Source organism: Urocitellus parryii, chromosome 3 (genome assembly GCF_045843805.1).
Source record: "Urocitellus parryii isolate mUroPar1 chromosome 3, mUroPar1.hap1, whole genome shotgun sequence".
Classification (NCBI taxonomy): Eukaryota; Metazoa; Chordata; class Mammalia; order Rodentia; family Sciuridae; genus Urocitellus; species Urocitellus parryii.
The window spans coordinates 193,791,961-193,805,441 of record NC_135533.1 but is presented as its reverse complement, the minus strand read 5'-3'; the positions used below and the strand labels follow the sequence as shown (position 1 = coordinate 193,805,441).

At 46.0% G+C, this 13,481-nt stretch overlaps 1 protein-coding gene across 1 annotated transcript in view; it reads right to left on the bottom strand.

Moving 5' to 3' along the window:
- Itga9 (integrin subunit alpha 9) overlaps positions 1 to 13,481 on the bottom strand; it is a 307,948-nt gene that overhangs the window by 251,808 nt on the left and 42,659 nt on the right. Inside the window, exons 6-8 of the mRNA XM_026406057.2 lie at positions 7,750 to 7,879; positions 5,313 to 5,398; positions 2,950 to 3,018 (exon numbers count right to left, since the gene is read on the bottom strand). Coding sequence (XP_026261842.1) covers positions 2,950 to 3,018; positions 5,313 to 5,398; positions 7,750 to 7,879 — 285 coding nt within the window. The remainder of the gene's footprint in view (positions 1 to 2,949; positions 3,019 to 5,312; positions 5,399 to 7,749; positions 7,880 to 13,481) is intronic.

Here is a 13,481-nt window from a genome sequence, read left to right as displayed (position 1 = left end):
GATCCTTGACCTCACCTCTCCGTCAATCTGGAATTACAGGGGCGTGCATTTGTGTTCACATCTGAATGGCACACACATTTATCATTTCTTATGTGCACTATTTTTGGGATATTAACCCATAAAGACCAGAATCTGTTTTTCTTTTTTTTTTTCTTCTTCCTAACAGGATACAAAACAACCTGACCAAATTCTAGGCAAATAAAAACTGGAGTGAACTGGGGGCTGGCTGTGGGGGAACTCTCCTCTCTGGGTGTGGCCCAGGGGTCAAGCCAAAGCACCCTTGGAAAGCCTGGGGATCATGTCCTCCCCCTAGGAGATAATGGAGAAGTCAGAGAAACAGGAATATCGCATTTCTTCAGGCAAAAAAAAAAAAAAAGAATAAGATGCAGAAAGAGAGGTAAGGACCTATTTCAAAATCAGAAGGCTGATGAGGCGTGTAAAGCAAGCTGGAGAAATTGGCAGAAGAAAGGGAAAGCCACAGAGCCAGAAGGGTGAGGCCGGATAAGGAGAAAATACAGAGTGGGGCAAAGGTTCTGGAAAGATGAGGCAGATGGCTATGCAGCTGGGGGCCTGGAGGGTCAACATCTGGACGCTTCTGTCCCCGAGTCAGGGAACCTAACGTATCTTGTCACAATCGGGGAACCTATCATTTATCTTGTCACCATCAGGCATGTCTCTTTTGGAACCAGATAGCATTAAGTTCTAAGTTTGGACAAGGAAAAGTTCTGAAAGATTTCCCTGAGCCCTCTCACATCTACCCCTCATAACCTGACCAACATCTGGGAACAGGTGGGTGGCCATGGAAGGTATCATCCAAACTGGGAGGTTTTCAAGGAGAGGGGGGTGCAATCAATTGCTCATTAGGCCATGACATACAGCAGGACCCCAGGCACGAATGGGGGCCCCTGTGCTGGGCAGAGAGTGGAAGAGGAAGATACCAGGAGGCACTGCCACAATCGAACAGGAAGATGCTCAGAAATAATTTTATGCTTTCAAACCCAGTACCTTTAAGGGGAGGGGACAGTTTGTAGACACACACACACAAACCCCCATTCATGGGGAGGTTTTTTTGGAGAAAGATCTAAAAACGTTAGGCTTAGTAGTATTCACACCCACTGTGCTTGTTGGGGCTGTTTTGATCCACAGCGGTATGGAGCTATTTCTTTTCTAACTTTAGGGGCAGTTGGAAAGTCTTTTCTGCAGAATAGCACACTAGTCCCTTTTCAGTGCTGCTGCCTCTGGGGTTTTGGAAATGTTAAAACAACACAAGTCAGCGTGGTTCTCCAAGGAATAAAGAACCAGTCTGAGGAAAAAATGCAAGACCAAGTTAGATACTGCATTTTTTTTTTATTTTAAAGGTTATGACAACTACATACTAAGTGTGCTTATTAAGGTTGATTAGAATTGCAGTGGTGTGCAATTTCCGTCTCAACCACTCAGAAGGCTGAGGCAGGAAGATCACCTGAGCCCAGGAGTTGGAGGTCAGCCTGGGGAAGGTAGTTAGACCCTCATCTCAAAAAAAAAAAAAAAAAAAAAAAAGGAGAAAGGTCTACTGGTGGAACGAGATAGACATCATTACCCTAGTTACATGTCTAAAGGCAGGAACGGTGCAAGTCTACTTTGTGTACAGCCATAAAAATGAAAAATCATGCTCCACTTGTGTACTATGAATCAAAATACATTCTGCTGTTATGTGTAACAAGTTAGAATAATTAACTTTAAACGAAAAGAAAAATAAGAAGGCCTACTTGTGAGATTTTTTTAGATCTCAGAATATGGTTTACACCAGAATAGCATGAAATGATCCCAGGCTGTCATTCAGCAAGTTTCACTTAACAACAGAGAACAGAACTGGGGCCAGAGGCATGTGGCCCAAGAAGGAAATGATCATTTTCCCCCTCATTTCAGGATAATGTTAAGTAAAATCACCTTTTGGCATTCTCCCGTCTCATAGAGGCTCCCTCCCTACATCTCAGACCTGCTGTGCATCTTCCCAAAAGCCCAGTGAGGCCTCCAAATTACACCACACCCCTCCCAGCCTTAACTGCGCCCCCTAGAGCAGCCAGTCTCAGCCAAACCTTCCTACTCACCTAAAACCACGCACAACTGTGCAGAGCTGAGAAGCCTGCAGAGGAGCAGAGCTTATGAATCAGAAGCCTCTCTAACCAGCTTCATCTACTATGCTGAAATACAAGGAAAACTGTAGGAAACAAGGGAATCTTGTAGGAAACAGAGGACCAGGGACAGGGTGGGAACAACATATGCAGATGAACCTTCTCCAGGACTCTGGTCAGGCAGCTTCCTGAGCTACTTCTATATCAAGGTTCCAAGAGGAACTGGATGATCTCTGGGTTTTCTTTGTATGACAACAGTTCTCCCAGCATTGACAGAGGAGGGAAGAGGGTGCAGACAGAGGAGGGCAGAGGGTACAGGAAGAGGGGGCAGCCTCAGGCTGGTGAGAGAGACTGAGGAGCATTTGTCCTCCTGCACCCTTTAAACAGGATCACTGGTGTCTAATGGGTTTGCTACCTAAACCTAAGGAGTGAGGAAAACAATCTAGTTAGGATGCAAGCAACGACTCAGCTGTACCTGACCTCTCTGGAGGCATAGATGAGAGGCAGATGGAGGAGGGCTAAGGTGAGAGGTGGAGAAAGGCAGAGATGGAGCAGGCAGCACTTGGACGAAGTGTCTAGACGGCAGCAACCTTTTAAAATGCTATGCGTGTATAAACTCATCCTGCTGCATGACAGTTCCTAAAATGAGCATGAATCCCCTAAAGCCTACAGGTCACACACACATGACTGAGAAAGTAAAGGCACCAACACAGAGAGCTGTCGTGTAAGCATAGGGCTGAGGCAGGGCCGTTACCGGATTGTCTAAAAGGAACCTGCTCCCACATGATCTAATCTCTCAAACAAACAAAATAGTCACTTACACCAAGAACCTCACCTTTTTACCTGATGCCTGAAAAATCTTCATCAAGGTGCCTGATCTTCGGTCCACTCTAAAAATATAAACCTAAGGAATAAAAAAAAAAAATGGAGTTAGGACGAAGCAATGACCAATGATACGGACCAGCATCTTCCTGTCACACCGTAGCTGTTTAAATCAGCTGATGACAATGAAGACACCACCACAAGCTCTTGTCTAACCCATCCTGCCCAAAAAAGTGTTCTTCAAACCTGAGGCAAAAGTGTCACCAGCACCGATCTGGAGCAGCCACGTCTGATAAGACCAAGGAATACCCAAATTACTAGTAAACAACTCAACACTCAGGGGAAAAAAGTCTTTTCTTCCTGAAAATGGTCCTTCAATCCCTTTAGTTACACCTTTAACAGGTATAAGACAAAGGGATGAAAGAGCATTTTAGCCAAAGTTATTCTCCAAAGTGATTCCACATACTATAAGTGCCATAGAGTCTATGTGGGTAAATATGAGTTGAGGCTAGAAAATGCAAAGTAAAGCATTAAATAAATTCCTGCATGGGGTCATGTCTTAGAGCCTTTAGCATGGGGATTTAAATAACAATGAATCTCACTGACATTTAACTTTCTAAGTGTACCCAAATATGAACTTCTTTTTCAAGTTACATCTTGTGGACTATCTCATGAGACTCAGGGTAGGGGGCCTCTCCCCTGGGTAAGGAACTGCCATATTAGTGTGAAGGCTTTTGCACCCCAACATGGGAAATGGATACCAAAATCCTGAAGGCCAGAGGTCTGTTTTGTGGTCCTTGGAGAGCAATTCTGCATGAGCCCTGGTCCCTGGGCATGTGAGATAATGAGCAACTCTGTCCACTACAACCAATTTCCCCAGTGACTCTCAGTTCATGCAACTGAAAGCAGCATTTTCTATTCTTTTTTTGTTAAGTAGATCCAGGACTCCTTTCTGGCGCTCTCAGTTGTAAATAACCATCCTTGCCTTCAGACCTGACAGGGACCATGCAACATTCCTGTCATCTGAAGGAGAAACAATACAACCAAAGCAAGTTTTCTGCAATTACTGAGAAAAGAAAGTCGCTGTCATCAGCACAAAGGTATCTGTGAACCAGGAGGTAAGCAATTTTACCGCCTGACAGAGAAGCCTAGTGACAGACAGTTCCTCCCCGGAAGACGCCATTGAGGCGGAGACAGCTCCAAGTCCTCTTCCCTCCACCGTGAAGAGGAATTCATGTGACTCAGACTTGGAGTTATCAAAGTTCATGTGCATGATGCCTTATCCACTGCATCAGGGCCCTGGTTTATCGGATTCGACCTCTCTCCACAGTATCAGCCTAGGGGGAGGGAGGCATACTCTGAAGAAATATGAGCAGTGGTTCCTAAGCCCTGCCCAGGAGGGTCCACAGAAATGGCCCTCGTGAACTCACCTCTGTCATGCCCATCAACTGCACGGTCTCTCTGATCTGCCTACCAGCCTGGCTGCAGGGTCCCAGTGACAGTGGTCTCAGCCCATTTGGCCTCTCTAGAACTCAGAGCCCGTTTCTCCAAGTCACAGATGCAGCAGCCAGACTCTACCACAGGTCCAGCCTTGGGGCTATGGATCCAAAGTTCACACCACTGCTCAGTCTTCCCCATCAGACAAAAATGCAGATTCCTTGCCCATGTGGACATCCCCATTCTATGATTCCTATACCCTGAAGCTAAACAACGAACATAGTCCCCTTGGAGGCCATGATTCCCAAAGTGAGTCAGATAGATCAAGACCCACAGGTCTGTTCTACACTGTGGACAGACTTTAGAGAAAGTCAGAACCACATATTGCTAGAATATCCTTGGGTTCCACCAGTCTTGGGAACCCAATGGTCCTTCTGAAACACTGGGGAAATAAATGGGAATCTAAACTTTTTTTTTTTTTTTTTTTTTTTAAAAAGGGCCTAAAGGTACCTGGGACTCTCCTGATTCTATTTAGTCAAAGCCAAATCTGGTAAAGTCAGGAAGGTGGGGGATTTAAAGTTGGACAGCACTGAATACTTCTCCTTTGAAGGGCACCCTGATGCGAAGGGGAGTCTTACAAATCATTCTCTCTCTCTCTCTCATACACACACACACACACACACACACTTAAGAAAAAAAGAAAAACCCCATGAGAGAATAGATGGTGTGAACAGTATTCACACTCTGATGATGCTTTCAAGGTCATCTCTCCAAAGTTGTTGGAATGAGACGTCCAAGGGTTCCTCATGATTTCGCTTCTTACCCACCAGTCACCCAAGAGAATATTCAGGTCAAAGTCAGTTGGCAAACCCCTACGACAGGGCAGCATGCCCCCCTCCTCCGTCTGATCCCAGATATGTCACAGGTGTTTCCCCTCACCTTTCCAATGCCTTCATCCTGTGGGGCACCTCCTACCACATCGGTGGTAGACGGGTGAGAGAAGTGGCCAGCGGTCACTGCATAGCCTAAACAGGATGATGGAAACCAAGGACAAGGTTGAAGAAGGCAGCAAGAAAAATATTCATTGGATTCAAAAGAAAAAAAAAACATTTTTCAAGCAAGTTTCATTATCTGGGCAGCTATGGTCCAGTTATTCTTAGAACACAAATGGAACCAGGGAACAAATTGGCAGCTGTCGGTCTCCTCATGTTTAAATGGCACATATCACAAAAAGCCACATTCACCAGGACCCTGGGGCAGGAAAGAGTGCCGAGTATCCTCTCCAGGACTGGTACTGTGCTAAACGGTCTGTTTTTTCTTTTTGAGATGTAATTTTCATAAAGTACATGCATCTGAAGTGTAGACCTTAAGGAGTTTGTACACACTTACATGACCATGCTATCGCCACCAGGACCAAGAAAGTGAACATAAACCAAGAACCACAACCCTGGAAGGTTCCTCAGCCCCGTAGGTGGCCATTATTCCGATTTTTATTATTTATGATACTTGATACTCATCGATGCTGTTGCCTGTAGTAGTGCATTGTTCTTTCCATTTTTGAGTCCTGTCCTACTGGATGAACATACCATCTCTTTCTCCTCCTGCTGAGCATGTGAATTGTTTCCAACTTGGGGCAAGTAAAGCTGTTGTGGGCCATTTTTATATATCTTTGGGTGACATTTATTTCAATATAAAACTCTATGAAGAATGCGTGATCATTTCTTCTGTTTACAGATTTGCAGATAGATAAAACGTGTCCAAATTCACAGTCCAAATGTCTCCTGCCTTCTGAGGGCCTTGCTTTACGGGCTGAAGGCACTCCTCTGGCAGGCAGAAATGCTAGACAGGTTGCCTGCATCATGTTCCCTGGTCTCGCCATCATCCTTGAACTCTAATGCTGTGATCATAAGTTATTTGAGTTTTGTGACGATCCCTATCATCCAGGATCTCCATGTGGCCAATTTCTCTCACACTGATGATTTACATTGCCTGAGAGTATCCCGAGTGACATACTCTCAACTGTCTCCTGTTAACCCTTGTAGCAGATAAAGGGCTCCGTTTTGTACACAGGGAGAAACCACAGACCAAGGTTCATAACACATGTCTGAGGCCCCAAAACCCCCATCCAAAGTGGGCTCTCTTCTGCCCTCTTCATTCCGAGTCAGGAAGCATGTATTCAGCTCCTGCTCTACACCAGGTATTGTATATACCAACTCCTGGGAATGAGAGAAAAACTCCCACCTTGGATGTGCGCACAGCCCAGTGAGGGATTTGGTACCAGTGGCAGATGCTGTTCTGGCAGTATACACAGAGAAGCAGCTCAGTGTTTAGACCCTGCCTCAGAAACAACAGATTTATACCCAACTCTGGGGCTTATGACCTTGGAAAGTTACGTAATGTAGTGGTCAGCTGTTTCACCTACAAAGTACGGATAATAATGGCAAACTCAATTTCAGAATGAAAAGAAATAATATACAAAGCCCAGCATAGATTAAATGCTTAATAAATGACAGACCGAGGAGCTATGTGAGCACGGTAGCAAATGCCCCAAAGACTTATTAAAGTACTGTTGGGTCTGTGCTGCTTGGGGGCACACTAATGGTCAGAAGGGAAAAGGTGATTCACCAACTCCCTGACCCCATCTAACAGAGATTTCAATGACTCTATGCCCAAAGAGTGGCAGGGCCTCCCCCAGTTAGAGTTATATGTACTGAATGTGAAAGAAGATAGTTTTGTTATTATGAGACCTTCCTAAATATAGTTCTAATTCCAGTCGGGAATGGCAGCCCTCAGGGCCTGGGTTGAGTCCTGTGACCGTCCTCTCCCTAAGCAAACATAGTTTATCTCTGTCTTTAAATGGGCACTGTTTTGCCCCAGCATCTTCTTTGCCTGATGGCTGCTAAATTAAATTGTACCTATCTTCTGTTCTAGAAGACTAAGAGGGTTCAGAAAAGTAAGAAAATTTCTGAGCCTTTAATTAAACTTCAACCTGGGGTGCTACTTGTCATGATAATTTCTGGTAATTATTTCTATTTGTGACTAGGAAGCAGAGACTCCATCCCCAAGGGATGTCCAAAGAATAATACTAGGATTCTATTGAGCTCATTTTGCATCTGATCATCTGAACTTGAGTGATTGCTAAAACAAGGAGATAAGACAATTGAGCCTCCAGAGAAGGCTTTTTAATTAAATCAGTTTTAATTCAGCTCCCTCTTCTGTCTTCTATGTGAGTTGCTAGAGGTTCAGGTGTTCTAATTAAAGAACTGGAGATTGAAAAGTAAAAGCCAACCAACTCTCCCTTCCACCAATAGAACAATAACCAGTAATGGCTCCCCCATTTGCCTCTCCTTATCTTGCCTCTCCCCCAGCTACTCACCCAGGTAGGTGTACCGCCTGCTCATGATCGCTTCATCATTCAGCTTCAAATAGGTGTTGTCCGTGAGGTTCAGCACTTTGATCGTTCCAGCCCAATAAAATGATCCGGGGGCGCCCATCACCACCAGCTCCTAACCAGAAAAACCCAAATGTAAACGGGGAAGCCAAGAAAGGGATGAAGAGATGTAGTAAGACCACAGTCGCACAAAGGAGAACTTGGAATGAAATGAAAAATACCTCACCACGGGTTTTTTTTTTTTTTTTTTTTTAGCATATCCATTTAAAAAAAAAATTCACCACATTTCCTGGCATTATAGAATCTATTGTCCAGTTGGTATGTCAGGAATGAAGAGGCGAAGTTAACTGAACAAGGGGACAGATGGAGCGATATGCATTTACTCAATCTTATACCAGGATTCAACATGAAAATGGCAAACAAGGGTGGCGTCCTGTGGAATTCTGGGGAGAGCACTCAGGCAAAGACAGCGATGCCTCACCTAGCCTGGACCCAGGCCCACTATTCAATGGCTCCATCCAGGGCACAGCTGAGCTTTACAAAAACTGTGCACTAATGCCCCAGGAAAATCCCCTCCAGAGCTCATCTAGGCTCCTCTTCTCAGGAAGGGTTGCAAAGGTGGGTTTTCTGGCCACAATGGCCCACTGCAAATTCGGAAGGACAAAAAGAAGAAACCAAAAAGCCAACTAAGGGAAGTTCATAAACTGGAAAGAGAACAGACCACAGGCAGTAAGAGACAATAGCCCTAACTAAAAATAGACTCCAGAATACAGAAGACGCAGCTCTCGGCATTTAAATGATGGGAAAATGGTCCTGCAGCCACAATCCTGTGCTATAAAACCATCTGATGACCAATACTGATGATAATCCTAAATGCTCCAAAACAGTTCAGTTGCCTTGGGAAGTCAACAGGGATATCTGCATGATCTTGCCCACAAGAAGATGCATTTAACTGTGCCAAGTTAGAAACAACCTGAATGTCAATAAGGCTTCTAAACTATAACACATGCATTCAACAGAACTTAATGCAGTATTAACCACACCACAGAAGACCTAATGACACTGAGATATTTACAAAGTGCTGTTAAAAAGAATACTTAAAGCAATATATATGCTGTTAATCATGTTTTATAAAGAAAAAAAATGAACATGTGCACAAGTTCACAAAAACCAGGTGGACAGGTCATAAAACATTTTCCCCAAAGTGCTGGAACTATGGACATCTCTTCTTTCACTCTCTCATAGTTTATTTTTTTCTGTGTTTTTAAAAATTTGAGAACAGACTGTTTTCCAAGAGCACAGGTCTCAGGTAAAAGTCAGCCTGTCAACTGCTCCAAACATATAAGCTCCTCTCCTGCCAATTCCCTCCCAGACTGTACACTTGGGACGCTCTGCTCTTTGACTCTCCATTCCTGCAAGGCCCTCGTGCGTCCTCTGCCTGAGTAACCCTTCTGCAATCTACAAAGCCCAGCTCAAGTGTGGGAGACAATGTTGGTAAGAAAGAAGAGCACAGGTTAGGAGTCAACTCATAGAAAGTTCTAGAATCAGCCAAAAAAAAAAAAAAAACGACTCTATGGTGATAAAATTCAGAACAGTACAAAAGAGGGGCAGTATTATCTGCAAAGGGACGTGAGGAATTTTCTACAGTGGTGGAAATGTTCGAGAGATGACATGAGTGTGCACATTTATCAAAATTCATCAAACTATATTTAGATGAGTGTGTTATTGGATGTATTGAACACAAAAGACTTGATAGTCAAAAGTTCTAGAACAGTTAATTAAACACTGACCAGGAAGTCACCTCACAAAAAATGCAAAATTGCCAGTGAAATGACATCTTACAAGTGTTCCAGTGAAGCCCCCGGAGGACTGAGCCTGCACTGGGATAAGCAGCAGCAAGGTCTTGCACACATTAGAAGTCTCAACAGGGAATCTCCTTTTGATTATTTATATTTTCTAAAGTATCTGCACTGCCAGAAGAAATAAAACTTATTTGTCCAACAAATAAATCATTTTTTCTGTACTGGGGATTGAATCCAGGGGTGCTTAACCACTGAGCCACATCCTCTTTTTTTTTGTTGTTGTTTCTATTTTGTTATTTTTGAGACAGGGTCTTGCTAAATTGCAGAGGCTGGCTTTGAACTTGTGATCCTCTGGTCTCAGCCTCCCAAACTGCTGGGATTCCAAGCATACGCCACCACGCAAAATCATTAGTTTTTTTATTCAACAATATTTACTAAGTAGCTACTATCATGTATGTAGAGCTGGTGCTACATACAAAGATAAGGTTCCCTGGCATGACACGCTTAGGATAAGGCAACATGGAAAACCACAAGATAACTGCGTAGGCTGACGAAAGCTGCTGGTTTCTGACAAGTCCCTGGAGGCTTAGTCCCTGCCAGAGAGCCATGAGTTTCTGATCATTTATAAAGTCACCAAAGGATTCTTGGAGTGCAAGAATCTGCAAAAGCCAGAAAATTGGGGAGAAAAAGAGAGAGCCCATGGGCAAGAGGGTGAGGCTTTGAACAAGGGAGTCTATCAATCTGGGAAGAATCGAGACAACGACTAGGGAGTGAGTGCAGGTGGAAGGAAAGTCCCTCCCTAGATTCTGGTCTGAATGGCTTGCTTTTCACCCCTCAGGTAGGCGTGGACAGGCTGTCAGTGAACACTTCATTGGAGGTTCTGAGATTGACACCCCCTCAAAGGCACTACCCAGATAACCCCGGAGGTATCTCTGCGCTTTCTGCACTAGGGACCCGTCACTGGGAACACACACAGTGGGGCACAAGTTCTCTCCTCCCCCTGACCCTTGCCCGTTTGGTGTAAGGGCCTGTGCTCCTTCTAGAAAGCTAGGAGAAAGACAAACCCTCGGTTCATCAGAGGACAGAGACTTTTTTTCCTGGCCTCCAGTTTGGAAAGGAATTTGCAATCAAGTGCCCAAAAACAAAGGGCGCCGAAGAATGTCATGAGTGATGGCCTCAACACCAGTTGTATACACAGCGTGGAGCGTTCTCCTTCTGCAGCTTTTTACAAGCCAGAGCTCCGAGCATAGGCACAGGCCTGTCAAGGCTCTGCAGGACACGAGGCATGGACAGACTGCTTTCTGATTTAGAAATTAATCCAGGATCAAAGTGGAGAAACGAGTGTCTACTGTACCTCTGGGTTCTCTCAAACTACAGAGAGGACAAAGGCAAAATAATCGCATTCCTTAGGAACTTTTGAAACACATAGTTGTTTTCTTCCTCTGTCCTCTTAGGGTTCACACTGTCTTTCCCTTCAATCCAAATTAGATCAACTGGGACCAAGCCTGTGACCCTCAGGGCCGGGCTGGGAGGCAGAGCGTCTTCCGGGAAATCCCTTGAATTTAGCTACTTGTGTTCATTTTGGATGTTGTTTCAGTGGCATGCACAAGTGTCAGGAAAATGTGATCAAAGCTTTGCTTCCCATCTCCCAAGGAACAGCCAGTACAAACGTCACACCCCAGAACCCAAGCTTCTCCTCAAGCGAAGGCCACCACTGCCTAATCACATCAGGAGAATCCCATAAAACAGCCTGGGCCTTCTCCCGAGGTGCGTTTTACTAGCAGAATCTCCAGAGGCACTGGGACCCCTGGGTGTGCCTGAAAGAAGCCACAGGCTCTTCTCTACCCACTCCCCAGAGGGGACCCTCAGGAAGGCAGAAGAACGCAGGGATCTACGACAGAAGTCCACGCTTAGGAAAGTTCCACCTAGTGGTTTCCAACGGCGGGGTCATCCCCAAGTCTTCTGTTGGTACTTAGAAGTGTGTGTCACCTCTATTGCTCTAGTCTACGAAAATAAATAAAGTCCCCGGGAAGCTCTCACCCTCAATGATGGGCTAAAACTCATGTGGTATCCATAACTCAGAGCTTTGATAACCTCAGGGTCACTGACCCACAGGTCAAGCAGGCCCCTTGGGCCAGAATATTTGGGGCCAAAGCGGCTACATCCAGGATGGTAGGGAAGCCATCCGCCTTGGGACGCAGCTGTGTGCCCCAAGAGGGGGACAGACAGATCAGCTCACAGCACAGGCAAGTGATGAGGTCAGCAGAAGGGCAGAGGAGGGAACAGCGCGCCTGCTCCCCCCCTTCAACCACATTTCCTGCTCAGCCACAAACAGCTGAGGTTCCAGACACAAGGGAGGCAGCGAGTTCAAAGACCTCCTGTTTAAGGAGGCCAAAGGCCTGGGAACCAGAGTGAAGGCTGAAATCCCAGATGGGCCAAGAGACAGCAGGCTGGGGTCAGAGGGCTGAGCAGCAGCAGGGGGACTGCCCACGCCTCTCCTGCCCCTCTAGACACTGTGTCCCCACTTCTGTTGGTTCTGAGCCCAGCCAGCACCTGCCAAGACACTGGGGCTCCCTTGGGCTCTGAATCCCAGAGGCTGGGGTTTCCAACAGGTCCTCTCAGGTCTCTGGTCATCCCAGGCTTGCCCAGCCTCCTGGGCTTCCCTTCCATACCCAATGGCCTCCCAACTCCTCCTTCCATGCCCTCCTTCCAGCGGCCCCATGCCCTGCCTTTCCCGACTTGCCAGCCGGTGGGCCCACACTGACGCCTCCCTCCCTCCCTCCCTCCCTCCCATGTCGTGGTGAGTGCCGACTTCTGTGAGGAATCAGTCCTCCTCCCACCATCCAAGGTGAAGCATCTCCCCGCAGCCGCAGGCTCAGCACACTTATCCCCTCCAAGACCAGCAAGGGCCAAGCCTAACTTCCTGGCTCAGACTAGGGTCCAGTCCCTGTGTCCAAGGCCTTATAGGAGCAGCTACGAGCATGTCCCAGCACCTCACAGTGTATCTGAACCAGGGGTCCTCCTTGGGGGTCCTCTCCACAAGGGGCATCGCTCTTCTCCACAAACCCAGCTCAACATCTCCTTCCTCTGCCCCACAGGGCTCTGGCCACCCAGCCCATGGACATGTCCTTATTATTCTCTGATGACCCCAATCACTTTATTCCTGCCCTGTTGCCTCATGGTTAGAACACATCATGGCCTCCCTCAGGAGCATCCTAATCCAAAGTCCTGGGCACACCCACCCCAAATGGCCTTTCAACACTGCCATCGGCCATGTTGGTCACCCACCTCTGATAGTACAGTGGGTCCCACCATCTATTGGATGGAGTCATACTGTACTAGACCTGCTGCAGGACCAATGGCCAGGGCAGTTACACAGCCTACATGCTGAGAGGGAAGTGAGTCAAGTCAGCACGTGGCAGGATGGTGTTTCAGATCAATGGGGATAGGAAAAATGGTTCCACAAACCAGCGTCAAAACCAACAACTATGCATTTAGGAAAACAATACAGTTTCTACTACATAAAAAGATATAATTTCAGAAGGAGTAAAGATACACATCTCTTTTTTTAAAAAAAAAATCTGTAAAAGGACTAGAAGAAAATATAGGTGAATAATTTCATATTCTTAGAGATATCCTTTACTAATTAACAGAACTCTAGAATCCAGAAAAAGTATATTTGACCAAACATCAATGTGTAACACTAGTACAACAGAGACACACACAAAGCAGTGTTAAAAGAACCCAAGCTGGGCGCGGTGGCGCATGCCTGTAATCCCAGTGGATTGGGAGGCTGAGGCAGGAGGATCAGTAGTTCAAAGCCAGCCTCAGCAACAGCAAGGTGCTAAGCAACTCAGTGAGACCCTGTCTCTAAATACAAAATAGGGCTGGGATGTGACTCAGTGGTTAAGCGCC